The sequence below is a fragment of the Macaca mulatta genome, chromosome 12, assembly GCF_049350105.2.
Source record: "Macaca mulatta isolate MMU2019108-1 chromosome 12, T2T-MMU8v2.0, whole genome shotgun sequence".
NCBI lineage: Eukaryota > Metazoa > Chordata > Mammalia > Primates > Cercopithecidae > Macaca > Macaca mulatta.
This window is the reverse complement of record NC_133417.1, coordinates 127557767-127584366: the sequence shown is the minus strand read 5'-3', so window position 1 is coordinate 127584366 and position 26600 is coordinate 127557767. Positions and strand designations below refer to the sequence as shown.

Here is a 26600-nt window from a genome sequence, read left to right as displayed (position 1 = left end):
GCACCTGGTTGAAGTGAGTACCTCACCCACGCACTCTGATAGTAGATGGGAAAGAACCTAATGGATCTGCCCTTTACAGCTGCCTCAGTCTCCTGAAAACCAAATCTGCTTATTATTAAGTCAGCAAATGCACAGTTGATGGATTGTAATGACTCTGAAGGAATCTGTGTGGCCAGAAAGATAAATAATACATTGTTTAAAGGTTTTTGAACTCTTATAATGTTTTGGAAGAAGACATTCTTTAAAATACAAAAGAAATTAAGAGGGAGGATGTATCATGGTTAGAGAGAAAAATACATAAACAACCAATTATGATTAACCATGCTAGATGAAAGGTGATTTGTCTCTTATTTCCAACTATGGGAAATACTACAAAAACATCATCATGTGAAGTGTCAACTAAGCAGATGCCATCTAACAGAGGCAGTCTATCTTGACTGAATATATCCTTAGAATCTGTTTGTTTCTTTTCAGCAAGGGTACTGCTTCATGTAGGATGGTACATGGCTTCATATAGATGATGCAAATGGCATATGGAAGATATTACCTGTTTCTTTATTGTTAACACATCCAGTTCTCCATGCATGTCGAATCTCACTCCCAGCTTTAGCCCTTTATAGGTATAAAGGGAGAAGTTGATTCCTGTGTCGGTAGATGTGCTCCTTTGTCTTATGCACTTTCTCTCCTGCACCACTTTGAAACATCTCAATATTTTTAATGCAGCATCTGAATCTGTTTCTTTAAAATTCTCTTCTCTTAAGGCTTTTAGTCATACCTTAGATACAGGTTTACTAAAAAAAATTTTTTGAGGCTGTAAAAGTTTGATAAACACTTGTTTATACCACATCGAACTGATTTATTTACATCTTTTTAACAGTACTTCTCAGAGCATTTAATAATCATTCTCTGAGTAGAAAATATAGAATGTAGTTTGGATACTTCCCAAATTATTTGATGACAAAACCTTTTTTTTGAGGAACTAATATTTTAGAGACCATAATTTTAGGAAATTCTGCTTTAGATTATAATGAAATAAGACAATGGAATTTAAATGCTTTGTTTAACGTAAAAAACAAAAAAAAGGTACTATGATAATAACTATTATTAATATTATTATTACTATTATTATTATTATTAAGACTACCATGTTCAAAGGAATCAATTGGTTCTCTCATTCTTTTCTAATAGAAGTCATTTAAGCTGTGTATAGACTGAAAAGAAGATGCACTAAGACAAACATATTCACTTGCATAATTTTCTGCTGTAATAGTTTTGTTTTACAAAGAGATTGAGAAAAATTATACAAGCTTCTAGCTATCAAGATTTTTCCTGTGGCCTCAGCAGTTTTCACTATGTTTTTAATATTCTTCACTGAATTTATCAAAGAACAGTGACTATCAATGTAATCCCTATCAGAATTCCAGTACATTTTTTGCAAATGTAGAAAAATTCATTCTAAAGTTCATATGGAATCTCAAGGGGCCCTGAATAGCCAAAACAAATCTAGAAAAGAAAAACAAAGTTGAAGCACTCACATGTCCTGATTTGAAAACATATTACAGAGTTACAGAAATCAAAACAATATGGCATTGTCACAAACACAGACAAATAGACCAATGGAATAGAGAGCCCAAGCTGGGCATAGTGGCTCACACCTGTAATCTCAGCACTTTGGGAGGCCGAGAGGGGCAGATCACCCTAGGTCAGGAGTTCCAGAGCAGCCTGGTCAACATGGTGAAACCCCAATCTCTACTAAAGATACAAAAATTAGCTGGGTGTGGTGGCACACACCTGTAATCCTAGCTACTCGGGAGGCTAAAGCAGGAGAATCACTTGAACCCAGGAGGTGGAGGTTGCAGTGAGCCAAGATTGTGCCAGCACACTTCAGCCTGGGCAACAGAGTGAGACTTTTTATCAAAAAAAAAAAAAAAAAAAAATAGATAGCCCAGAAATAAACCCATGTGTATAATCAAATGATCTTTGATTGGGGTGCCAAGATCACTCAAGGGGGAAAGAACAGAGAAATAGATAAATGGTACTGAGAAAACTGGATATACATTTGCAAAAGGATGAATTTGACTTTTATTTTATACCATATACAAAAATTAAATCAAAATGAATTAAAGACATAAAAGTAAGACATAAAATTATAAAACTTGTAGAAGAAAATATAGAGGTGAAGCTTCATGACACTAGACTTGGCAATGATTTCTTGGATACAATACCAAAAGCACTGGCAATACAAGCAAAATAGATAAATGGGACTGCATCAAACCTAAAAACTTCTGCACATCGAAGGACACAATCAACATAATGAAAAGGCAGCCTATGGGATGGGAGAAAGTATTTGCCAATCATATATTTGTAGGGGTTAATATCCAGAATATGTCAGTAATTTCTACAATGACTCAATAACAAAAAAATTAAATAACCTAATTAGAAAATGGGCCAAGGCATTGAATAGACATTTCTTCAAAGATGATATACAAATGGCTAACAGGCATATGAAAAAAGTTGCTCAATATCACTAATCATCAGAGACATGCAAATCAAAACCACAATGAAATTTCACCTGAGACCCATTAGCACGGCTATCAACAACGACAACAACAACAACAACAACCCAAAAAAAACCAAAATAATAAGTGTTTGCAAGGATGTGGAAAAATTGGAGTACTTACATACTACTGGTGAAATTGTAAAATGATGCAACTGCTGTGGAAAACAGTATGAAACTTTCTCAAAAAAATTAAAAATAGAACTGCCCTATGATCCAGCAATCTCAATATGTCCAAAAGAACTGAAATCAGTATGTTAAAGAGATATCAGCACTCCCATGTTCAAAGCAGCGTTATTCACAATAGCCAAGAGGTAGAAGCAACCCAAAATGTCCACTGATGGCTGAATGGATAAACAAAATGTGATATACACATACAATGGACTATCAATCTGCCTTAAAAAGGAAGGAAATGCTAACACATGCTACAACATGAATAAGCCTTGAGGAGATTATGCTAAGTAAAATAAGCCAGTAACAAAAGACAAAAAGCATATAATTCCACTTATATGACATATCTAAGTGGTGAAGTTTACTTTTAATGGCAAGAACTGCAATTACTTTTACACCAACCTAATAGAAACAGAAAGTAAAATGATGGTTACCAGGGGCTGGGGGGAGCAGGGAAAAGGCATTTGTTCTTTAGTGGGTATAGAGTTTCTGATTTGAAAGATAAAAAGCTCTGGATATCTGTTTCATAGCAATGTGAATATACTTAGCATTACTGGACTATACACTTAAAAATGGTTACGATGATCAATTTTATGTTATGTGTTTTACACACACACACACACGACAACCATAAATAAAACAGTGACTGTCTGGTAGCTACTCAAAGATGAATGAAGGTCATTTATAACTAGACTTTCTAGAACAATTGACTTTTTTGTGTGTGTGTGTGACAGAGTCTCACTCCATCACCTAGGCTGGAATGCAGTGGCACCATCTTGGCTCACTGCAACTTTCGCTTTCCAGGTTCAACTGATTCTCTTTCCCCAGCCTCCCAAGTAGGTGGGATTACAGGCGCCCACCACCATACCTGGCTAAGTTTTGTATTTTTAGTAGAGATGGGGTTTCGCCATGTTGGTCAGGCTGGTCTCAAACTTCTGGCCTCAAGTGATCCACTCACTTTGGCCTCCCAAAGTGCTGGGATTACAGGTGTGAGCCACTGTGGCTGGTCTACAGTTAACTCTTGAACAATTCAGAGGTTAGGGGAACCAGCCCCCTGTTCAGTCAAAAATCTGCATATAACTCTTGAGTCCCCAAAAACTTAACTACTAAAAGCCTACCATTGACCGGCAGCTTTATAGATAATATAAATACTTGATTCACACATATTTTGTATATGTTTTATATACTGTATTCTTATAATAAAGCAAGCCAGAGAAAAGAATATTATTAAGAAAATCATGAGGAAGAGAATATATTTACTATTGATTAAGTGGAAGTAAATCATCATAAAGGTCTTCATCCTTGTCATCTTCACATTGAATAGGCTGAGGAGGAGGAGGAAGAAGGGTTGGTCTTACTGTCTCAGGTGTGGCAAAAGAGGAAGAAAATCCACGTATAAATGGACCCATGCAATTCAAACTCATGTTGTTCAACTGTACTTCTCTTTCTGTGTACCCTTGTTCACTTTTGTTCTAATCAAATGAGTTCTTTTAATAAATTCCCCTTGGAGCCAGGATACTTAAGAGATTATAAATAGATGGTATACGTATATAAAGGGTGTTAACAAGTGAGAAATTGACACCAAGTCTGAAATGTTTTCATTTGATGTTTCCTTTCAAATTTTGCAACTGGTGATCATACACCTCAAGGACTGCTTGGCCATACAGTCTGTGATGACTTTTACTACTTAGATCTTTGCGAAGTATCAAAGAGACTAGAGTCTCAGAAGCTGGGCCATCTCCTCACCTCCTACAGTCCGTGGGAACCTGCAATACCTCTTCTTTCAGTCAAAGACTTGATTAGACTTAACACCATCTTTGGCTTTTATTCTCCCTCAAGGTCAAGACGATCCCTGGTGTCAGGTTGGGAACTTGAGTGCCTTTAGCATTTCACAGCACTAGGGCAGCCTTTTGAGTTTTGAGAATCATTGCTTTGATAGAAGTGCCAGGACAAATAAAGGTAAGAAATGCAATACCATTGCAGCTTCATTTACTCCTATTTGTGGCATCCAAGAAGGTGTATTTCTTTATATTAAAAGTGCTGTGTTTTACTTTTATTTCTCAAAGAGAATATTCATAGCTCAAAGCGAAAAAGCTTTTGCAACTTCAACACACATTTTTGACCTGATAAAGTGTTTTTATATTAATAGCATCAAATAAAAGGGTAGAATTATAAGAGGGAAACATTTTTCTGGCAACAATGCAGACTTGATTGAAAGAGTCACAGGCTGCAGAATGACCTTTGAGAAACAAAGTGCATTGCATGCATTTCCATTTGATCTTGCCTTTGGCTTACAAAGTGTAGCAAATATTAGAAGGGAAAAAGCTATTTTAGAATTGAGCCTGTAGCTGCTTGGCATAGAAGGCATACGTTAATGAATGGCTTCCAGAGATTGAGGTAGGGCAATCATTTTCCCAGGTAAGGAGATGGCCCAGCTTCCTAGACCTGCATCTTTTAAAACTTTGCACAAAGATCTGAAAAGCAAAAAGCTTCAGAGACCATGTATAGATTAGAAACAGATATTTAAACAGGTATTTCTTCCACAGTGGATTTAGTAATTAGTAATTCTTACAAAATCCACTGTGGAGGAAGCTCCTATTTTTCCATTCTGCCATTTTCCCATTATTTGTTTTATTATATAGCATTGATAAGCTCCCGTATTTCTTCATCTGCTTTGGTCCATGCAGTCTGAGTCTCGGAGCAATGATATCACCAGTGTCTTGAGTGATAAGGGCAGTGGTCTGAGGCCTGAGCAGTGCCTGTGGAGAATGGAGAGAGGAAGAGAAGGACTCCTAGGACTCGTGCTGGGCAGTGAGCTCAACCTTGATTTTCCTCCCTGTTTCAAAAAGGGGACATCTGGGCTCCCATCCCGCTTCAGCGCTTCCTTGAATTCTTTCCGTTTTGTTTTTGTTTTGAGATAGAATCTTGCTCTGTCATACAGGCTAGGTACAATGGTGCAGTTGTGGCTCACTGTAGCCTTGAACTCCTGTACCCAAGGGATCCTCCCTCTCCAGCTTCCCTTTGTAGCTGGGACCAGATGTGCACACCACCACACTTGGCTAATTTTTATCTATTATTATATTTTGTAGAGATAGGAGCTGGCCATATTTCCTAGGTTGGTCTTGAACTCCTGGCCTCAAGTGATTCTCCCACCTCTGCCTCCCAAAGTGCTGAAATTAAAGGTGTGAACCACCACCATTAGCCTTCCTTGATTTCTTTTTCCTTCCTTCCTTTCTTCCTTCCTTCCTCCCTCCCTCCCTCCTTCCCTTCCCTTCCCTTCCCTTTCCTTCCTTCCTTCCTTCCTTCCTTCCTTCCTTTCTTTCTTTCTTTCCTTCTTTCCTTTCTTTTTTTCTCTCTCTCTCTCTTTCTTTCTCCTTCCTTCCTTCCATTCCTTTCCTTTCCTCTTCCTTCTCTCTCTTTCTTTCTCTTTCTCTCTCTCTCTCTCTCTCTTTCTCTCTCTCTCTCTCTCTTTCTTTCTCTCTCTCTTTCTTTCCTTCTTTCTTTCTGTCTTCTTGGCTGCCCAGGCTGGAGTGCAGTGGTGCACTGCAGCCTCAAACTCTATAGCTCAAGGGATCCTACTGCCTCAGCCTCCCGAGTAGCTAGGACTACAGGCATGTGCCATCACATCTGGCTAATATTTTATTTTTTTGTAGAGACAATCTCTCTGTGTTGCCCAGGCTAGTCTTGAACTTCTGTCTTCAAGTGGTCCTCCTGCCTCTACCTCCCAAAGTGCTGGGATTACAGGTGTGAGACACTGCACCCAGCTGTAGACTTCTTGAAGATGGCAGAGAACAAAAAAGACCAAAGGAAAAAAAGTGAACAAAAGAACTAGATTCCAGATCATTTTCTCCAGTCCCTCAAAACTAATGTGCTTAGTGAGGTCTTCAAAAATGTAGGCATTATTTGTGCTATTTTTGTACAGATGATCCCAATTTTGAGTGTGTCTCTAAGATTGATGACTGTTATGAACATTTTTAGATATCATGGAAGATAGTAGTATAATGACCTTCTGTATTTCCATCATCTAGCTTTACCCATTTTCATACATTATGACAGTCTGATTGTTGATTCACTGCTATTTACTAAAGTTCATGCTTTAATCAGATCTCCTTAACTTTTCCCTAATGGTCTTTTTCTGCTCTAGGATTCCCTCCAGGATATTACTACATCACATATAATCATCCTGCCTCCTCAGGCTCCTCTTGACTCGTCTATTAAATTACTGGGTCCAGGAGGCCAGGTATTTTATCACTAGCACCAGTGGCTTCTGGAATAGGACCTCAATAAATGTTGATTGAATCGACCTTGTTTCTATTTTAAAATGTCATGGCTTTGATTGAATCATCTAGTACCTGCTTCTGAGTGGCATGATCTGCCTATATATATTTTTCTCCAATACCTATAGTGAGATTTCACTTTGTCCTGGTGCTTTATGCAGGGATTTATTTATTGCAACTAGTAGATCAATAATATGTGATTAAATTCATAGGACAGGCATCTGCCTGGTCTTCTTGACTGAGCTACTACCTGTGTCTCTATCTCTGAAATAACAGAAGAGATGCATGAGAACTACTTTGCTCTTATTGGGTGTGTCATCTTGAGCTGATTACATAAACTTTCTAAGCCTCTCTCACAGTGCTTCATATGAATTACTGAGATCAGGTATAGGAACCGCTGACATAGATAATAGTGTTAACAGCAGCCCAGGAGTCTTTGTGTGTTATGGGTACAGCATATTCAATCTTCACAACAGACTTATGCAGTAACCACCTTTATCCTCATTTTACAGTTTGGGAAACTAAAGCACAGAGAAACTAAATAGCACATCTAATACTACACAATGATGAGCAGCAGAACTAGGATATATAATATAATATATAATATATAAATATATTATATAATATATAAATATATTTTAAATATATAAATATATATAAATATATTATATAATATATAATATATAATGCCATGTGGGGCTTTTATATATAATATATAATATATAATTGTGTAATATATAAATATATAAAATATAAATATATTATGTAATATATAAATATATAATTATATATAATATATAGATATAATATATAATACACAAGATATAATATATAAGGATATAATATAAATATAAATATACAATATATAATATATAAATCTATAATATATAATATATATTATATTATATAAATGCCATGTCGGGCTTTTAATATATTATATAATATATTATATACTATATAATATGTAATATATATAAAATATACATTATATATTATATATTTATATATTTATAAATATTTATATATTATATATTTATATAATATATAATATATAAAAATATATTATATATTGTATTTTATATTATATATAAATATATAATATATTATATATAAATATATATTATATTATATATAAATATATAAAATATGTAATATAAAATATATTATATATAAATATATATATAAATTTATAATATTTAATATTGAAATATTATATAAATATATTTTATATATATATATTTTTTGAGACAGAATCTCTCTCTGTTGCCCAGGCTGGAGTGCAGTGGTGTGATCTTAGCTCACTGCAACCTCTGCCTCCCGAGTTCAAGGGATTTTCCTGCCTCAGTTTCCCAAGCAGCTGGGATGACAGGCGCCCATCACCACTCCTGTCACCTACTCAGTGCTTTTTAAACAAGCCCTCGTTTTTGCTACCGGGTCCAACTGATCTTCTGTTTTCATTAAATCAAGAAGACCTGTCCCATGTTACCCCTGGAGTTTCAGCTCTCTACATGTGTCTGTTAAAAGTTTAAGTGGACAAAGCCAGTGAGGGGAGCCCAGGAACTCGGTTTAAGCCGCACTTTGACAGTCTGTGAACCTGTTTGACAACTTTCTCCCCTCTCTGCCTCTGTGAACGCCTGTGCACCAACGAAATAGCTACCTCTATCCGCTGTGGTCAGCGTCAGGAAAACAGCAAGAGCCAGCTATGAATCTGTGTCTTCGTCCTCCTTTAAATTTCAGCAATATTTCTGAGAGAGAGAGAGAGAGAGAAAAAAAAAATACTGTTCAGCTCAAAAATTTCCTCTAAATGATAAAAGGAAAACGCCGCCGCTCCCTTTGCACCCTAGATGTGGGCTGCAGGGCTGCCTGGGCTCTGCTAACAAAAGCACAAAGCGTGAATGGCCTGGTGATGGCTGGTTTTCGCCCTTGGACTGAGAGATGAGATCACGATTTTCACGAAGAGAAGGAACCGCCGCTGCCAGGCCGTTCAGGCTGCCGCTTCCCCTCCCCGCGCGGGTCCCGCATTACATCACTGGTGAGCTCTGGCTTGGGGGTGGGTGGGTGAAAAGGAGGCTTCGCCAGGGACTCAGCCCCAGGGCGAGGAGGATAAACAGAACCACACTGGTGGGGAAGTGGTGTCAAGGAAGAAAAAGAAGGAAAACTCAGGACTCCGTTTTCTGCCACGACCCCGCGTAGGGGGCGGGGGGCTGCTGGGGTGAAAGGCAACATCTTTATAGAGCAGCCGCACCCCAAATCTCCTTCCCGCGCGCCTCCAGGCCGCCCTCAACTCCCAATTTCAAGTCCAACAAAAACCGATATCCTAATCTGCTAGGAAAGCTGCACTGAGGGGGCCGAGGGGGACTGCAGAGGAACCCAGGGACGCGGGGGGACCGCGGTGCACGCGCAGGGGGCGGGGGGCGGGGAGGCGAGAGGGGGAGGCGGTCGCTGCTGCGCCCCCGCCTGGCCCAGCCAGCGGTGCCTCCCCCGCCAGGCGACAGCAGTCAGAGGGGGGAGGCAGAAGCGACTCCTCCCCGCCCGGAGCCCAGGCGGCGGTGCAGGGGGAGGAAGGCACCTCACCTTGCCCCTGATGAGGGGCGGATCATGCCATGGCAGCGCCGGCGAGCGACAGCGGCGGCAGCCAGCAGAGCCCGAGCAGCAGCCCCGGGAGCCGGCAGGGAGCTGGGGTCGCCGCGGAGGGAGCCCCGGACTGCGGAGACGCAGGAGCCCGGGACGCAGCAGAGACGGTCTCCGGCCTCGCTCCGCTCGAGGACTACGAGTGCAAAATCTGCTACAACTACTTCGATGCGGACCGGCGCGCGCCCAAGCTGCTGGCGTGCTTGCACACCTTCTGCCAGGAGTGCCTGAGCCAGCTGCAGCTCCGCGCCGCCGCCGCCGCTGCCGCTGCCGCCGCGCCTGAGCGCCCGCCGCGCCCGCCGCCCTGGCTCTGCCCGCCCGGCGCCATCGCGTGCCCGGTGTGCCGCCACCGCACGCCGCTGCCCGACAGCCGCGTGCACGGCCTGCCCAACAACACCAAGCTCGCCGAGGCCTTCCCGCTGGCTTTGCGCGCCGCGCACGACCCGCTGCCCCAGGACCGCCTCCCGCCGCTGCCCGCGCGCCAGCCCGCGCCCGCTGCTGCCCCTCCGCCTACCCCGGCACCGCCACCGCCGCCCTCCCCGGCCCCGCCGCAGCCGCCGCCGCCTGCCGAGGACGCGGCCCCCGGGCCTCGCGCCCGCCCCGGCCTCCGCGCCCCGGGGTCCTACGACAGCTGCCAGAACTGCAAGCGCGCGGCGCTCACCGCCGGCTGCGTGTGCGTGGTCTTCTCCTTCCTCTCCATGGTGGTGCTGCTCTTCACCGGCCTCATCTTCGTCAACCACTACGGCGGCGGGGGACCCCCCGGAGGAGGGGCGCCCCCTGGCGAGGCACCTGCCGCTGGGTCGCCCTCACCCTCGCCCGTGGGGCCCATCTGCCTGTCGGTGGCCAGCATCCTGGCACTCTTCTCAGTCGTTGTCACCTGGGTCATCTGCTGGCTCAAGTATCGGCCCGAGGGTGCGGCCGCGGGCTCGACGGGGGGCAGCGGCGGCGGCGGCCCGAGGGCACGGGCGGCGGCGGGCGGCGCGCGGAGGAGCGACACATAGCCGGGCCGCGCCGCGGACCTGGCGTCTGCACCTCCAGCTCCGCGCGGCGGGAGAAGAGGGGGCCTCTGGCTCTGCGCGCTCGACCTTCTGCGCCCTCTCCCTGCGGCCCTCGGGCTCTCCCGGACTCACACCCTCTCCCAACTCGGCCACTGAGGGGCCTCGGTTTTCTGTCCCTCGGGCTTCTGTCGCCCCTCGTCCTTCGCGCTGGGCCAGAGAGGGAAACTGAACAGGCGAGGATGCTGGTGGGAGGTCTCTTTTGCCCGGACTGTGCAAAACTGACCTCCGCGTTATGCACCACCTTCGTCCTCGTCAGAGTGTGCGGCCATCCCTCCCTAGAGCACAAGGATCTTCAGAGAGGAGGCAAGGGGAGGGGGAGCCCCGCCGCCCCGCCCGAAAGCTGATTTTCTGGCTGCCAGGACTTGAGAGTTTCTTTAAAGGTGCAGCTGCGCGCGCGCACACGTGCATCTGTGGCGGCTGTGAATGGACTTAAATTGGCCGGAGGAAGAATGAACGGGATATAAACGTGACAGGAAAAGGGTTTCCTGCTTCGTAGCGGTCCTGGAAAGGGAGAGATCCTGAGCGCTGAGAGTGACGGACACTCCCGGCCCGCACAGCGCTGGCGTGCCGGGAGCTGCTGGAAGAACCCGCGGGCAGCCGCTGGGCGCGATGGGGCAGGTGCACGGCGCGCGTGCGCGCTCGGGGCAGACTCCGAGCGGCGGAGGTGGCGGTGCGCCCAGGGCGGGGAGCCCTGTTGCTCATGGCCGGGTGTTGTCTGGAGCAGAGCCCAGAAGTCTCATCTCCTGGAAGCTTGTGGTTGTTTTATTCACGGTGTTACTGCCAGGAAGTCATTTCATCTTCTGTAACTGGACTCAGGGAGCTTAAAGAGCCTGTTCTCCCTTCTCTCAAAAGTGACTTACTGTTGCCCCCACCTGGAAGATATTGAAAGCTATTCACAGCGAATATAAACTATATTTTCTCCTTTCCCTCGCCTTTTTTTCTTAATTTCATTTAAGATATAATTTATTTTTGAATATATAAATCCGGAAATTTTTGTGCATTAAGATTTCCAGAAAATTGTTTGATAAGCGGTGACATTAGTCCCATGCCTCGCGTCCAAATACATTTCGAAATTAGGAGCAGAAAATAAAGGCCTGTTGGTAATTGATTCAATATTTTATACTGTGAAATAACTAATGACTTTTAATTATCTGATAAAATATAAACTAGTGCCCAAAGATGAAATCAACTAACTGAAGGTCTTTCTGCCTTTGACTACAAAGATATATATCGTATACATTTATTAGAAAGTATTATATGATTTTGAATTTAGCTGTTTGATATTGTTGGAATCACTGAAATGTTCACATACAGTCACATGAGATGAAAAAGAATATATATCTATCTGATTTTGTAACTACAAAGATGAATTACCAGTGTATGTTGCAAGTGGGTTAGATGCCTTTTTCTTAAGAAGGGAAACTGTTCCAAATGTACTTTATATGAAAACATTCCTTATTCCATCTTTTGAAATTTGGAATAAGACAAAGTTTTCATGCTTAAAAATCACAGAAGCTGCTGAAGGTATGCTATTATTCCTCGAGTATTTATGCAAGCTGTCTGCATGATCTCCTGACACTATTCTATTAATTGAACTTGAATCGAGCATTTGTATCTATCATAAGAGTGAAGTAATTTATTGGCCATTGATAAGTGGTTTGACTGCAATGTAGAAACTACAGTATGAAGTGTTTTATGTCTGCATTGTCTTAATAATAAAAACAAGAGGTCTTTATAGAAATATCTATTTTTATGACATTGATTTCATGGTAAACTTGCTCCGTTATTTGTGTGGCACTTCTCTTCCTTAAATACACATCCCCATCTAAATCCAAATTTCACATTTTTAAATGGGGCTGAGAGAGAAATAACTCACACATTGAAATGTGCTTTTCTGAGATGGGCATTTTGTGGGATTATTTCTAGGAATAATGACCCTGGAAGGCCCAGTGAGATCTGTTGTATTCTGAAGAGAGAAGTAACTTACATATTTACTACCACAACTTCTACTAAACTAAACTCTGTTGTTAGACTTTGTTCTTGCTTTGTATGAAATGTTTTTAGGTTTCTATTACTAAAAATCACTTTTCAGAGCTTAGTTTTATTTATACCCCCATGTCTTGTGTTTTACTTCTATACTCATTTTTACCTTTTATTCATTCTTTATTTACCTCCATTGCTAAGATTCTGTTTGCACTAAAAACTACTGAGTTGCAGAAGTGCAGCTACACATGTATATATGTATGTATTAGGTATCTGTTTAAAGATATATTGTGTATAAAATATATGAATACTGGTAACAACTTGGCTTTGTGACTGTAACAATGTGTACATGTGTACACACACATGAGTTTTTTATGTGTGCTAAACTGGCAACCTGGAAGTCTGTCTAAAGTTACTATGGGCACCAAGTTTCCTCTTAGAGTTTATTTGTGTTCCAGAGAAGTATGCCAATAATGTAACCTAAAAGATTCCCCATAACTGAGAAATACATTCTTGAATCACCTCAATGGCAACAAAAGCCACATTTTGCTTCTCTTATGAATTACATGCATAAATTTTATGTAATTAAAATTTGAGTTAGAATACTTTTAAGTCAAAGAGACACACTTAGCAGCTCAGTATCTAAACATGGAGAGATATTTTCTGTGGCTTACCAATGCTTTATTGCTAATTTCTGATTGTGTTATCAGGAACTGAGTGGAAGGATATGGTCATGGAAAATATCTGTCTGGTTTCTAGTGGTTATCTGGCATTCAGGTCTCTCTCCCCTCTCTCCATTCAGCAGATTGGATTTAATCATTTATATTCACACGGAAAGACCTGCACACCAGCACCTTAGACAAAGCAGGAGTTTAAGGAGTAATTGTTGAAATAACAAGTGAGTTGTCAGGAGGGCTCCTGGTGAAAATGGAATATTTTTCTCCCTTCCAGTGGCAAATCTCTTCATCTCGGAAAAGCTTGATTTAATCCTGGACACCTCTTCACCTTATGAGTGAGAACTACCAGTAGAGTCACTACAAAAAGCCAGACCTGGTCTGGTCTTTGTACCTGATTGGAAATTCCTGGTTCCCATGGGCTGCATTATGCCTAGGTTCTGGGGCTACAGGTTAGACTTATCATCATGCTTTCATAGGATCTACATTTCAGGTGAAAGAAACTCATGATGCAGGTGGTGAATTAAACATTCAGCCTCTGAATACAATATGATTTAGTGAACAACATACACATCTAAAAAGCACATTGGATTTGGGGTCAGCATCTGCAGCCAGGAGGTGTAAGCCTGAACATTGGTTCTTTCTTTAGTCAGAAAGGCCATTAAAAATCATTTAACCTCTTTTGAGTCTCAGGTTCCCCATTTATAAAATTAGAGGTGGGGAGTATCAGCGCCCCCTACCTCATGGAGTTGGTGTGAAGATTTGTACACATAAGAGGATAAATTCATGAAAATTATTTGGAAACTAAAGCCCTATATGGACCTTGCTTTTATTTAGGTCTCCAAGTGTCTAATATTACCTCCCCAGAGAGGTCTGCCTTGGCAACTCTATTCCCAGTGGATATCTATCCCAGTTTTACTTTCTTAATGAGATTTACTTTGTATAATACGTGTTATACTGTTTGCAGTAGTCTTACTTATCAGTTGCATTTTTCATCACTCTCCTGCAACCAGAATGTAAAGACATGAACAGGAACTTTGTCTATCTGGTCATCCATTTGATGCACAAAGCCTTAACCAGTTCTGGGCACGTAGTGAGTGACTGATAAATGTTCTGTTGAGTCTGCTGAAGGGACACTCTGGAATGAATCTTAGGTGACCTGGTTTCCCAGACTTACATTCCCAGACTTACATAACTCCTGAGATCCTGGGAGGCTTAGGTAAACAGTTTCCTTCCTTACTTCATAAGAATTTTTGAAAGGCGAAAAAAATATTTATGTCAAGCACTTTGAGTTTTGAGAAAAATTAACACTATAATAGTGGAACTCTTACGTTTTATATTCAGTGATAGGAACTGCTAGAGAAACTAAAGGACATTTGGCCTCCATTTTTTAATCAGTTCTGCATTGTGTGACATTTTAAGGTATCTTTGTGAACATGTCTACATTGTTGCCTCCAAGGCTAGCAGCACCTGCATAACTGGGAAAAAAGCACATTGCAGTGGAATTTCCAACATGAGAACAAGATCTATTAAATTTCTTACTATTTGTTACTCCCTGTTTTATTAAGTATTCAATCTTTGCCATTTTAATAAATCGTTCTTCATAGAATTGCTAATTTTATGGTCTTAATAACTAAGCAATTTCCTAGTTACTATGATCTTAATAACTAACTAATTCCCCAGTTATTCTGTGATTCAACTCTTACCCTCTTTAATCATTTAATTCCTGTTAGCTAATATTTGTATTTCACGTTTCTGCTATTATACAAAGATGATGAAATTCACATTATGGACAATGAACTGCATGCTTGCTAAATGTGCATTACACTTCTTCCTTTGAAATCATATGTTTTTTATTGTATTTGTTATAGTGCAAGTTTGTTTGAGTAGCTAATATTTACTGTAGCATCTATTTCTGAAATGAGTGTTAGAAATGACTGCAGCCAGATCTTAGTTTGAAGTTATATGAATGAAGAAAGTGTAAGAAATTGAATTTATCCTCTGCTAGAGATCTCTTTTGATTTTCCATATAAGATAAGCTTTGTAATGTATATCAGCATTGTTTCCTTCAATCAGTTTTGATTCTAAGTCTTCTATACTCTTATGCAGACTAAAATATGCCAAAGAAAAACAAGTTTGTTTCTGTGATGAATTCACAATAATTTCTGATTATAAAATATACTTGGAGAAGTAAGAATGTTCAATGCCTAATTTCCAAGAATATTCCTAGGAGCTGAGGAAGAATGTGAACACTTCCTTTTTTTTTTTTTTAAGTTGTCTTTGCATGTAAAATTGGATTATCTTTGGTTTAGAAATACCATACCTCCATGGGGTTGAGTGGGGAATATTGAAGTAGGAAAAGAGTGGAGAAAATATGCAAAAAGTTCTTTTAGCTTTTACTCTTACAGAACATACCACACAATAAACAGAAGAGAGCGCGTTTAATTACTACAAGAATAGAACAATTTTATTTCAACAACTACGATTTCAAGAACTGTGGTAATCTATGGTCCACTCAGCTATCTCATAGCACATAAACCAGTATTCTCCATCATATATAAATAACACATTTGTGTCACTACTGTGTGACTTTAAAAATATTTTGTAGTCAAATTTGAGAGGTAGAGAGCAAATTCTATCTGATGCAAAGTTTGGGGAAGAATTAACTTTCAGTGAGAATTAGTCTTGGCTTGGAAAAAATGGAGGGCCAAGCTTTGCAAGGCAAATGATTTGTCCCTAGAAGCTCATTTCCTATTAAATTCACACATAGCAAATTTATCCACCATGTGAGCTTTATGGAGGTTCTCAACCCTATTAGCACATTAGAATTACCTGGAGAGCTTTAAAAAAAAATTGCAGAAGCACCGTTCCTGCCCCCAGAGACACATATTTAATAGGTCGGGGCGGCGGCGGAGAAGAAGATGCATCGGTATTCTTTTAAAGTCACCCCAAGTGAGACTATGTGCAGCCAAATTTGAGAGCCATTATATTTACCGTAGTTACTGAAAGGCAAGTCTTCCTAATCTCACTTTAATGAACTAAACACCACCACATGCCCTGTCTTAGAAACCGATTGGGAGATCCTGAGGCAATGGTTGGATTTTGGATTTTGGAAGTGGTCTTGAATCACCAAAGGAGGGTTATTTAATCGTTGCTTCTCTCTCTCTCTCTCTCTCTCTCTCTCTCTCTCTCCCTCTCACGCACACACACGCTCCTGTTACCTTTGCGTTCAAAGGAAGGTTGAGTAAATATTCGCATCCGCATTTGGCTGCTGGGATCTCTTCTCACGTGGGCGGGGTGGCGGTTGCTCCTTCCCCCATCAGCGGGCTTTTCTGTGGGCTTCCCCATCCCCCACAAAATAGGTGCTTTCCAAGTCCCCTGAGTCATCAAAATGCAGTGACAACGAGGGGATTTGAGGACGGATTATGTGGATAATCAGGGAAGTCTCGAGGTTAAATGAACAAAACATCGCCAGTGATAGATGTGGGTGTCATCGCCAGTGACAGCTGAAAGGGGAATCTCAGCTTGTCTGCTGGTCGCTGACAGGTGCCGACGGGCGAGCTGATATAGCGCAGAGTCGTTTTTTAAAATACTCGCCAGGAGAGTTGTTAAAAGGACCCTTTTTAATAGTAGCCATTCAGTGTGTAAATTAATTCCACTCTCTTAGGTGCAGGTATACTGAGTGTGCACAGAGGCCGAGCTTCCGGCAGTCAGTGGGAGGCGGGGGTTACCTCCTTTTCTCTCCTTGTGGGTGCGCACGCCAGCGGTGGCTTCCAGCTGAGCCCAAGGACTCTCATGGGAAGGGCAGGGCCCGCGGGCCGAAGACTGGAGCCCCTGCTTACTCTGCAACCGCGGCCCGCGGCAGCCACTGCCACTGGGACACCGGGGGTGGGAGGGGCAGAATCCCGCACCCTGGGGCTAGCGGGGTCTTCCTGGCCCCCTGCAGCCTCTCCGGCTGGAAAGGACCCAAGGCCCCCCAAGGTGCCAGGCGCTGAGCCCCTCTTGGTCGGGCCAACGACGCTTTAGGCTGTCCCGTTCGCCCCAGTTCCCAGCTCCATTACAGGTGAGTTTGAGATCGAAAAGGCAGAGGAGGGCTCGGGGACAAATCGAAGGCACAAGGACGCTGCCATGAGCCCATTTGTCACGCGTGGAGGGAACTAGCGGCCACACTATCTTGCCAACCCCATCACTCGGCATCCCTGCTGAGTTTGGTTTGCCTTTGGGTGAACCTGGTATTCAGCCTTACCTGTAACGTCCCGGATTTCAGGGGCTGGGGAGTAGGTTATTTACAACCAGATGACGTTTTTAATATTCCTAGATGCCCATGGGCCGCTCCCAGAGCCCGCCCGAAAGCTACGCATTCGCATTTATTTGTAAAAATAGCAGAGGTGCCCAAAAAAGTAAATTAAGAAAAAAACAGACGCCGGGTACGGTGCCTGCGCCCTGCGGGGAGTCGCCTTCGTTTAGTCCCAGGTTTCTCCTTCGCTTTTGGCAGCAGGGTTTCGAGAGTCTCAGCCCCGAAGGGCTCCCGAAAACCTGCTCCCCGCCGAAAGTCCCCAATTTCCCCTCGGCTTCCAAAGATGCAAAGAGCATCTTGACAAACCGTCTCATTACCCGAGGGCGGGACAGTATGACCTGGACACGAAAGTTGGAGGGGGGACTTGGAAACACCTTAGGAGTCTTGAGGTGCGTTTGTAAATTTCTCCCCAGGGGCCGAACCTGCGTTCTCACGCCCAGGAGCCCAAGACCTGGCCTCCGCAACGACACAGTCCTTATCCCAGACCTTCTACGATGTCTCCATAATCAGACTTGGCGGTCGGGAAGAAGGCGAGGATCACTGCGGGGCTTGCCGCGGAGTAGGAAGGACTCAGAACACCGGCAAAGACGCCTCATTCCAAATGCAGAGCAGATCGGCTGTAACAGGAAGGCGAGAAGGTTGGAATTCTTACTTGCCCGCCGTTGTCCCGACCGAATAAGAGGCTGAAGTGTCTCAAGTTGTTTTCTGCATGGAAATTAGGTTAATAAATTTTCCCCGGGAGAAAAAAAAAAGTTGTTTAAAATAAGAAACACTTTAGGCAGGGCACAGTGGCTCACACCTGTAAACCCAACACTTTGGGAGGCCGAGGCCAGACGGTCGTTTGAGGCCAGGAGTTCCAGACCAGCCTAGTCAATACAGAGAGATCCCTGTCTCTAACAAAAAATACAAAAATTAGCCGGGCATGGTGGCACATGCCTGTAGTCCCAGCTACCTGGAAGGCTGAGGCGGGAGGATCGCTTGAGCCCAGGAGTTGGAGGCTGCAGTGAGCTGTGATCTGGCCACTGCACTCCAGCCTGGGTGACAAAGCAAGACCCCGTCTCAATCAATCAATCATATAAGCAAGCACTTTAAGGTGGGATTATTGGACGTATTTTAAAAAGGAAATGAGGTGAAGTAAATTTCTAAATTATTTTCAGTCGAGATAAGTTACTTTGGTGTCTCCTGAAGGCATTAAAGGTAACTTTTGTTGACATTTACTTACTGACAGAACAAGGCAAACAATGAAAGATGAAGTATTGGCCGGGCGCGGTGGCTCACGCCTGTTATCCCAGCACTTTGGGAGGCCAAGGTGGGCGGATCACGAGGTCAGGAGATCGAGACCATCCTGGCTAACACGGTGAAACCCCGTCTCTACTAAAAAAAAAAAAAAAAAATACAAAAAATTAGCCCGGCGAGGTGGCGGCGCCTGTAGTCCCAGCTACTCGGGAGGCTGAGGCAGGAGAATGGCGTAAACCCGGGAGGCGGAGCTTGCAATGAGCCGAGATCGCGCCACCGCACCAGACCTCATGCTTTCCGGGGCTGATCAAAGTAGTTGAAAACCAGTACCTTCTAACGGATCAGGACTGGCAACATAACCTTGTTCTGATTTAAACCCTAACACAGCGGCGGCTTAGCTGTGTGAACTTAGGCAAGTTAATTAACCTCTGTGTACCTCCTTTTTTCATTTTAACTAGATATAACCTAATTGATTTGAGCAGTAAGTGGTTGAATCTTGTAACACACTGAGAACAATGCCATTATATACTAAGCACTCAATAAACATATACTGTTATGATTCACCATTATCAAGTACTGTTGTCACCACATGTGGATTTCCTTAGTTCTCTTGAGATACCTTATTCAGATTATTTCGATGGGGAACCCTGGCAGCAGGACCAAGAAACAGCAGGCCCTCCAAGCCCTCATGTTGCCAGCCCCAAGACACCAAACATGTCCAAGAAATCTCAAGAAGAGTGTCGTCTGATTCCCAGGACAGAGACTGAGACAGGTGAAAGATTGCTGAGCAGTTTGTAATGCTAGGCAGGGCATAGCGGCATCCTCTTCCCTGATCCCCCCATCCTGGCACTTCAGTGACTTCTACTTTAAAAGGGTTTATTCCAAGTATTTGTTTTATTTACCTTCACCGTTTCTCCTATCTTGCTGCACTTTTGCAAAGTTTGAGCAGGCAAAGTCCAAACTCGATTTATTTTAAAACCTTGGGGGCAAACCAAATAGGATTTTTCTTAAGTCAGTACTAAGTAAGGGTATATGTAATTTGTCTAGCCCATGATAGGATCATAAATATTGCATTTTCCTTTCTAATATCTTTTTCCCTATCTCAACCACCTATATTCTGCTGTCCCCAAATATACAAGAATCTCCCGTATTATGGAAGAGTGAATTGGGAATGCAGATCAGTTCTCCCAGTGCAAATGTGCCCTTCAAATTGGAAATGATCATTCATTGTTGCCTAGTGTAATATATCACCTGGATTCCATGCAGAACATCAGTTAGGATTCATTTTATCAGATATATCTTAGTAATTCTATTCTGATATTTGATGCCTCCCTCTATTTCTCTCTCTTCCTCCATGGTTCTTTTCAGTTTGGAGCAATCCTCTCTTTTTCCAGGCGTTTTTCCTTTTTTCTGTCTCTAATATTACCCATTCCTAGGACTTTCCTGCTTTTTGAGCTTGGAAAGCTTCTCTGATTTTTCCTGCCACCCTGCTTTTGAATGTCCCGTGGTCTGGCTCCTGCCCTCCTGAGTCACTCTCCTCCAGTGAAAGCCACACAGTTTGCTCTTCTGAAAGTCAAACTGCTTCACCAAGCAGAAGAGTGGAGCAAAGCCCCCATCATGTGACCTTGTACTGAGAGACCAGAAATTATCTTCTGTTACAGGCATGATTCTCGTGTCCCCATTATGACAGGGGTGCCTGGTCTTTCTGAGGACCTCTATGGATTGCTTTGGAGATATGAAGATTAGGTTTGGAGATGCCACAAAGATTCCCTTTCATCAATGGACCTTCTCACCTCTTCCACCGGTACATATTTCTGTTTACTTCCCTGATGAGCAGCTCTAAGTTGTTTATTGGTAGGTTTTATTTTATCAGTGGTTCTTGTGATAAGAACTTCTCTCTTTGACTGTGTAGCACTTCTGCATACTACTCTGAGAAATCTGTAGTGTTCACAGTGGCTTTGGGAGTCCAAGGTGGGAGAATGGCTTGAGACCAAGAGTTCAAGAGCAGCCTTGAGGCTCCATCTCAAGAAAGAAAGGCAGTGGGAAGAGAGAAAGAGAGAGGGAAAGAGGGAGAGAGAGAGAGAGAGAGAGAGAGAGAGAGAGAGAGAGAGAGAGCAAGGAGAAGTAGTAGTAGAAGAAGAACAAGAAGAACTAGAAAAAAAAGAAAGAAGGAAAGAGAAAGAAAGACAGAAAGAACGAAAGAAGGAAAGAAAGAAAGAGAAGGAAAGAAAGAAAGAAAGAAAGAAAGAAAGAAAGAAAGAAAGAAAGAAAGAAAGAAAGAAAGAAAGAAAGAAAGAAAGAAAAGAAAAGAAAATTCGTGGTCTCTTTTCAAGCCTTTACCGCAGGGCCACAAGCTGTTGCCTCCACTTCATCTGTTGCATTCCTTGGTCCCAAACTTCTTAAGCTTTCAAAGATGTGTTCAAAGACTTTGTAATAACTTATGAAACTTTGTGAAAGTATTTCCTCCCGAATTCTTCCTGCTGGTTTATTTTCCATTTATCTCACAGAAATACCAGCCAAGGAATGATGACTGGCTCTTTAGGGTCTTGGGCTCCTCTGGATTATCTGGAAAGAGGGATCTTCCATACCCCTCCCACTGCCAAAGTGGTAGTAGCTCTTCTGAATCACCCAGGAGGAAAATACAGACTTGCCCCCACGATGTGGAGCAGCGCACTCCTAGCTTTGCCAACATCTCCCCTGCCTTGGAGGGAGTTTCCTTCTGTATGGGAAATGGGAGTGACAGGTTCTATAGAGTGGTGATGTGGACACCAAGAAGGTGTGCTATCATTTTCTATCAAATAAAAATGCAATTTTCAGCAGACAGGAGTTAGATGAAGAGGCCCAGGTCCATCTTGGATTTTTGAGCCACAATCACTGGAAGGGAGGAGTCCCATACCTCTGGCATGTCAACGGTGACAGCTACCCTAACCCTGGAGGTGGTTCGAGGGACAGAGCTAAAGGGAGCCTCAGTCGGTCCATCAGAAGGTTCAGTCCTCCTGTCACCCAGCCTCCCACAGCCATTTTGAAATATCTTTCCAAAGAAGACAATGGGAAACATCTAGAGAGATGCTGGGCCCCCAGAGAAGGCAAGCACTACCTCTTTTGGAGGGAAGCATATCTGCAGGTTTGGAAGCCCAGGCCCTGCCAGGAGTTTTACAGGACCTCAGCCTACCACAGCACAGTAGACATTCACTAAAGTATTGTGGACTACATGGTTTCATCACTTTCCTTTATCCTTGCCTTTCCTTCAGCCAACACTCCTTCCTCCTCTCCCTTCTCTGCAGGGAGCTACAGCCTTCCCAGACCTCTCCTGCTAAAATATCAACTGCATCCCAGCTTTTCATACCCGTTCACTCACTACCCCACCCTTGGTCCTTCAAACTTCTCCTGAGCTGAGCTTCAGTCTTACAACCAATCTCCTGGCAGGGTGCATATATATATATGTGTGTGTGTGTGTGTGTGTGTGTGTGTGCGCGCGCGCGTGTGTGTGTGTATTGCTGTTTTCTAGACCATCGGCTCTGCCAGGGCAAAGACTTTCGTCCGTTTCGTTGCTGTGGCGCCAGCACTAGGAAAGGCACATAGTAGAAGCTCAATAAGTATATGTGGAATAAATGAAAGGCCAAGGGTGCCAGAATGCGATCGACTCCAGAAGCCAGAAGACTAGCCGGGCCAACGATTCAGTGGGAGAAGAGGGGGACAATCAAATAATCTGGTGACCAGCAAGGTTCGCAGGTGCCTCAGGTCCAGGAGATGACCCGTGATCAAAGGAGCCTGAGAACTTTCAGAGGGAGAATGAATGATTGAATGTGAGAATGCGGACACCGGAGTGTGCCCAGCACGAAGGAAACAGCAAGGAAGAGGGTGGTGCTCCAGGCGCTGCTAAACTCTGGCGGGTGGTGCTCGCGGGCCACTGCCACACGCACTCTCGTCTCCGCTAGTGTGGCCCAAGCAGCGCAGTGGGGCAGGTTCCTTCGCAGGCCACCGGGTGCCCAAGGCTGCGTGCTAGGGCTCAGTAGCTCCCGGCAGCGCGCTCGAAGGAAGGGTTCAGTGTGCGGTGAGACTTTCTGCTTCCCGGGGAGGCTCCGAAAGGCCCTCGAGCCAAGGGCGCCCGAGGACTCGAGGGTGGGCAGGCCAGTCCTTTAGGGTGGGGACCAGCCCTCCGACGCCAAGCTTGATGCAGCTTTTATAATTTTTCTTTATCCAGCAGAATCTCTTGAAGGGACGACGGTCCAGGCTCAAAGCGCAGAAAGGTTAGGACCTACTAGTATAGGGTGGGACTAGGGAGCAAGGTCAGGCCAAGAGGCCAAACCCTGCTTTGCTGAGAGAGGTGGTCGCACAGGACACCCCGCCCCAAGGCGTTCTCCCGTGAAAGCCCAGGGTCCCTGCCTTCAGAGGACGAGACTGCTGCGGGGCTGCCCGGAAATAACCTGAGTTTGCACCCACCCCCTCTAACCCCAGTCTCCAGCCAGCTTTCCCACTTGCGACCCGGAGGCTGCGAGCTTTCCCGGTTCTCTATGCCAATAATTGGAGGATCCCTCTCTCTCCCCAGAACTCACTCCTCAGCAGTGTGCTGGTCGTACAGCAACCTATTCACCTGGGAGGAGTTGGTCGCCCGGACGACTTCTAAGGTCTTCCCCGCGCCGTCCCCCAGAGTAGTTTTTCGGGGCGTCCGGGGGCAACAGGAGGTTTTCTGCCTCCCCCTGTCTCTTCGCCCCAGGCTCCTTTTCAGAGGGTCCTAGGGAAGAGGAGGACTGAGAACCGCGTGGTCCCCACTGAGCCTGGGGGTGAGGGGACGGAGGAAATGGGCCATGAAGTGTCCTCGCGAGTCCCTGTGCGAGTTTCTGAGCGTGTGCCCAAATAGTGAGTGGGAGGCATTTCCCGGCCTGTCCAGGGATCTAGAGCGGTCCTGCTAGCGCGCAACCAGCCCGTGTTTCCGGGAGCGCCTGGTGAGCAGCCAGCGCCAGGCGAGCCCAGAAAGGTGGAAGTCACGGTGGAAACGCCCGCCACGCTGCTGCTTCTCCAAACGCGCTCTGGGAAGGGATTAGGCGCCCCCTGCACTTTCGCTTTGGGCGTGATTGATGCGAACGGCGAGCTAAGGGCTGCGTAATTAATAAAGATTATGCCGGTTTTGTGGAAACGTTCCTCTTAATTAATGAAGGAGGGGGGTTCTAAGGGTGTTTGATTTGCATTTGGAAAATTCCCTCGGCGGCTCGGGCTCCGTGGTGAAGCGGCCCCAGGGACCCGGGACTAATTGGTAACCGCCCGGCCGAGGCTTTCTTGTTCCGGATCAAGTGTACCCCCATCCTGTTCCCCTCGCCCCGAGGTCTACCGGGCTGCACTCCCTGGGGCTCAGGGCCCCACTCAACTCTGTCTGCATTCACTCCTCCTCGAATGGGTCTCCTTGCCTTCTGCGGACATTGGCGCGCACCCCCGCCCCCTAGCCCCGCACGTTTCCCGCAGAGCTTCCTGATCCTTCTCCATCTAGAGGGTACCTCCAGGAGCCCAGATCGCCGATCCTTGGGCTCGGCCAGGGCTTCCGTCGCTGTCCCCTGGGAGGGGGCCGAGGGATGGAAAGAAGCATTTATTCCGTGTCTCTAAGGCCAAAGGGCGCTCAGGGAACGCTGAGAACCCTCCCCGCCCTGCGTGATTTTGTGTGTGTGTGTGTGTGTGTGTGTGTGTGTGTGTGTGTGTGTGTGTGTGTACATGTGTGGCTGTTTGTGTCCCTGTATGGGTCGTATATGTGTGTTTCTAAGTATCTGGGAGTGGTGCGTTTTGTTAAAATACTACCTTTTCTCGGGCTTTACTGTTCACCTGCTGCAGCCCAGGCAAAAAAAGTCTCCTCTCCCTAGCGTTGCCGCCGTGAAACACACTTTCGCTTTAACCGTAGACTCCTCCTGGTCCCGGGTTGGAGGGGGAAGCAAGTGCTCCCTGCCCAGAAGGAACTGGGGGCAGGGAGGTGGGAGAGACCCAGTGGCCGCGTGCAGGGCCCGAGAGCCGAAAAGTGGCTTCAAAGGTTTTGGTAACGACTCTTCGGCCTTTATTTATGCCCCTATTAATACAATATCCATCATGTAGATATCGATCTTTATCCTTTAAACTGATACGCTGAGAATCAATTAGCCATGCAGATTACATTTCCTACATATCCAAATGTTAATCTCTTAGGCTCAGAGCCGGTGACAATATATTTTTGCAGCCAGATAGTATTAGATTTCGTTCAGAAAAAAAGAAGACGAAGAAGAACAGGAAGAAAGACTCTCCGAGGCTCCTTCCTCTTGGGGCTACTTGTCTTAACTCTTGGCCAGGCTGGGGCTGGGGTGCCCCTCACAGAGTTTTCCGGGGCCAAGAAGCGAGACCCCGAGGATGGTGCGCGCGCAGGGCCACGGCGGGGAGCCGGGCAGCTTTCTGCAAGAGGGCTGTGGGAGGTTGGCGGGTTATCCAGGGGTCTGCCCTTCTGCCGCGTGCTCCCTCCAAGCTAATCAACGCGTCTCCGTGGCCCCTTTCGATGGGTTTCTGTGTCGGAGATGGTCAGGTTTCATCTTTTTAGAATTTTTCCACCTGGTTCTCCAATCTCCAAGGTTCTGGATCAAAATTATTCTCCTGTCCCTCGCCCCCAAACCTACGACTTGTTTAAAGGTTCATCTCCAGAAAAAGAAACTTTATTTAAAAGAGGAAACGGGTGTTTTCTTGGGTGATGGGAGATGAAAAAGTTTAAGGTCTAGGAAGGAACTTAATGAAAGTCATATGTAGAAATTCAGGAAGCTGAGGCATCCTGCTTTGGTTGTGGTGATGAGAGTTTCTCCCCTCTTCCCTCGCCCACGCCTTCCCTCCATTCTTCCCTCACTTTAATATATTTTTTTAAAATTTATTTCCTTCTTTCTCTCTTTCCTTCTCCCTCTCTTTCTTCTTTTTCATCCCCTCCGCCTCTTCCCCAGTTTTGAAAGAGTGAGGGGTCGAGAGAGGACGTGTCCTAGGGTGGGCAGCCCTCCTGGCTGTGGACTGCGGGCTCTCAGGAGACGCCCGGGTGGAGTCGAATATCTCCGAGAGGCAGGTGCGCGCAGCACGCTTCAAAACGCCTCTCTGCAGTCCCAGGTCCGCGCTCCCCAAGACTCTGGCCAGATCGCGCGGGGCTTGGCCCCTGACAACTCTGCCTCCTCCACCTGTCGCGTTTACTCCGTTTAGTTGGCTATGCAGTCTCTGGCCCCAGATGTGCTTTTAAAACCCGAGGAACGCGGGTGCCGGACTGATTCTCAGCCTCTTCCCTCGGGGTCCCATGATCCCACTGTGGCGAGCTTCCAGGCTTAGCGAGGAGATGTGGGTTTGAACATTCGTCTCCCATGTTTCTCTTTTCTTGCTCCTCGCGTCACTGGCCCCTCTTCCCTACCGCTGAAATCCGTCTCGAGGAGAAATTTTCTCCGAGGGTTCCAGAGACCCAGGCTGAGAAGCGGCTGCGGCTCACTGCGCTGGTTCAGGAGCTGGGGCCGCGTGGAGTCGGAAGGAGTCCAGTATGGATCTGAGCGAAATAAAGACCAGTTAGTTGCCCCCGCCCAGTACCCTTCTCCCCCAACAGCAGGACACACAGCCCCAGCTCTTTGTGTACAGGCGCCCAGGGGCAAGAGTTCCTGGAGTGGTCACTCGCCTACTTTTTTGCTCCAGGAATCAAGGAAACCAACGGACCCCAAGATTTCTTTTATTCACTTCTTCCAACTCTGTTCC

General features: G+C 45.1%; 1 protein-coding gene and 1 long non-coding RNA gene across 2 annotated transcripts; one reads left to right on the top strand and one right to left on the bottom strand.

Annotated features, from left to right (window-relative positions):
• Positions 1 to 9608: 9608 nt before the first annotated feature.
• On the top strand, positions 9609 to 15549 carry RNF228 (ring finger protein 228). Its single transcript, XM_077957713.1, has one exon. The coding sequence runs from the start codon at positions 9609 to 9611 to the stop codon at positions 10635 to 10637; it is 1029 nt and encodes a 342-aa protein (XP_077813839.1). The 3' UTR covers positions 10638 to 15549.
• A 10180-nt stretch (positions 15550 to 25729) lies between these two features.
• Positions 25730 to 26223, bottom strand: LOC100431036 (CCDC140 long non-coding RNA). Its single transcript, XR_003721528.2, has one exon. It is a non-coding gene; the product is annotated as a CCDC140 long non-coding RNA (long non-coding RNA).
• Positions 26224 to 26600: the final 377 nt, after the last annotated feature.

What these genes read in the sequence shown, in the direction of transcription:
- RNF228 (XM_077957713.1), top strand. Translation starts at nt 9,609, where the DNA reads ATGGCAGCGCCGGCGAGCGACAGCGGCGGCAGCCAGCAGAGCCCGAGC.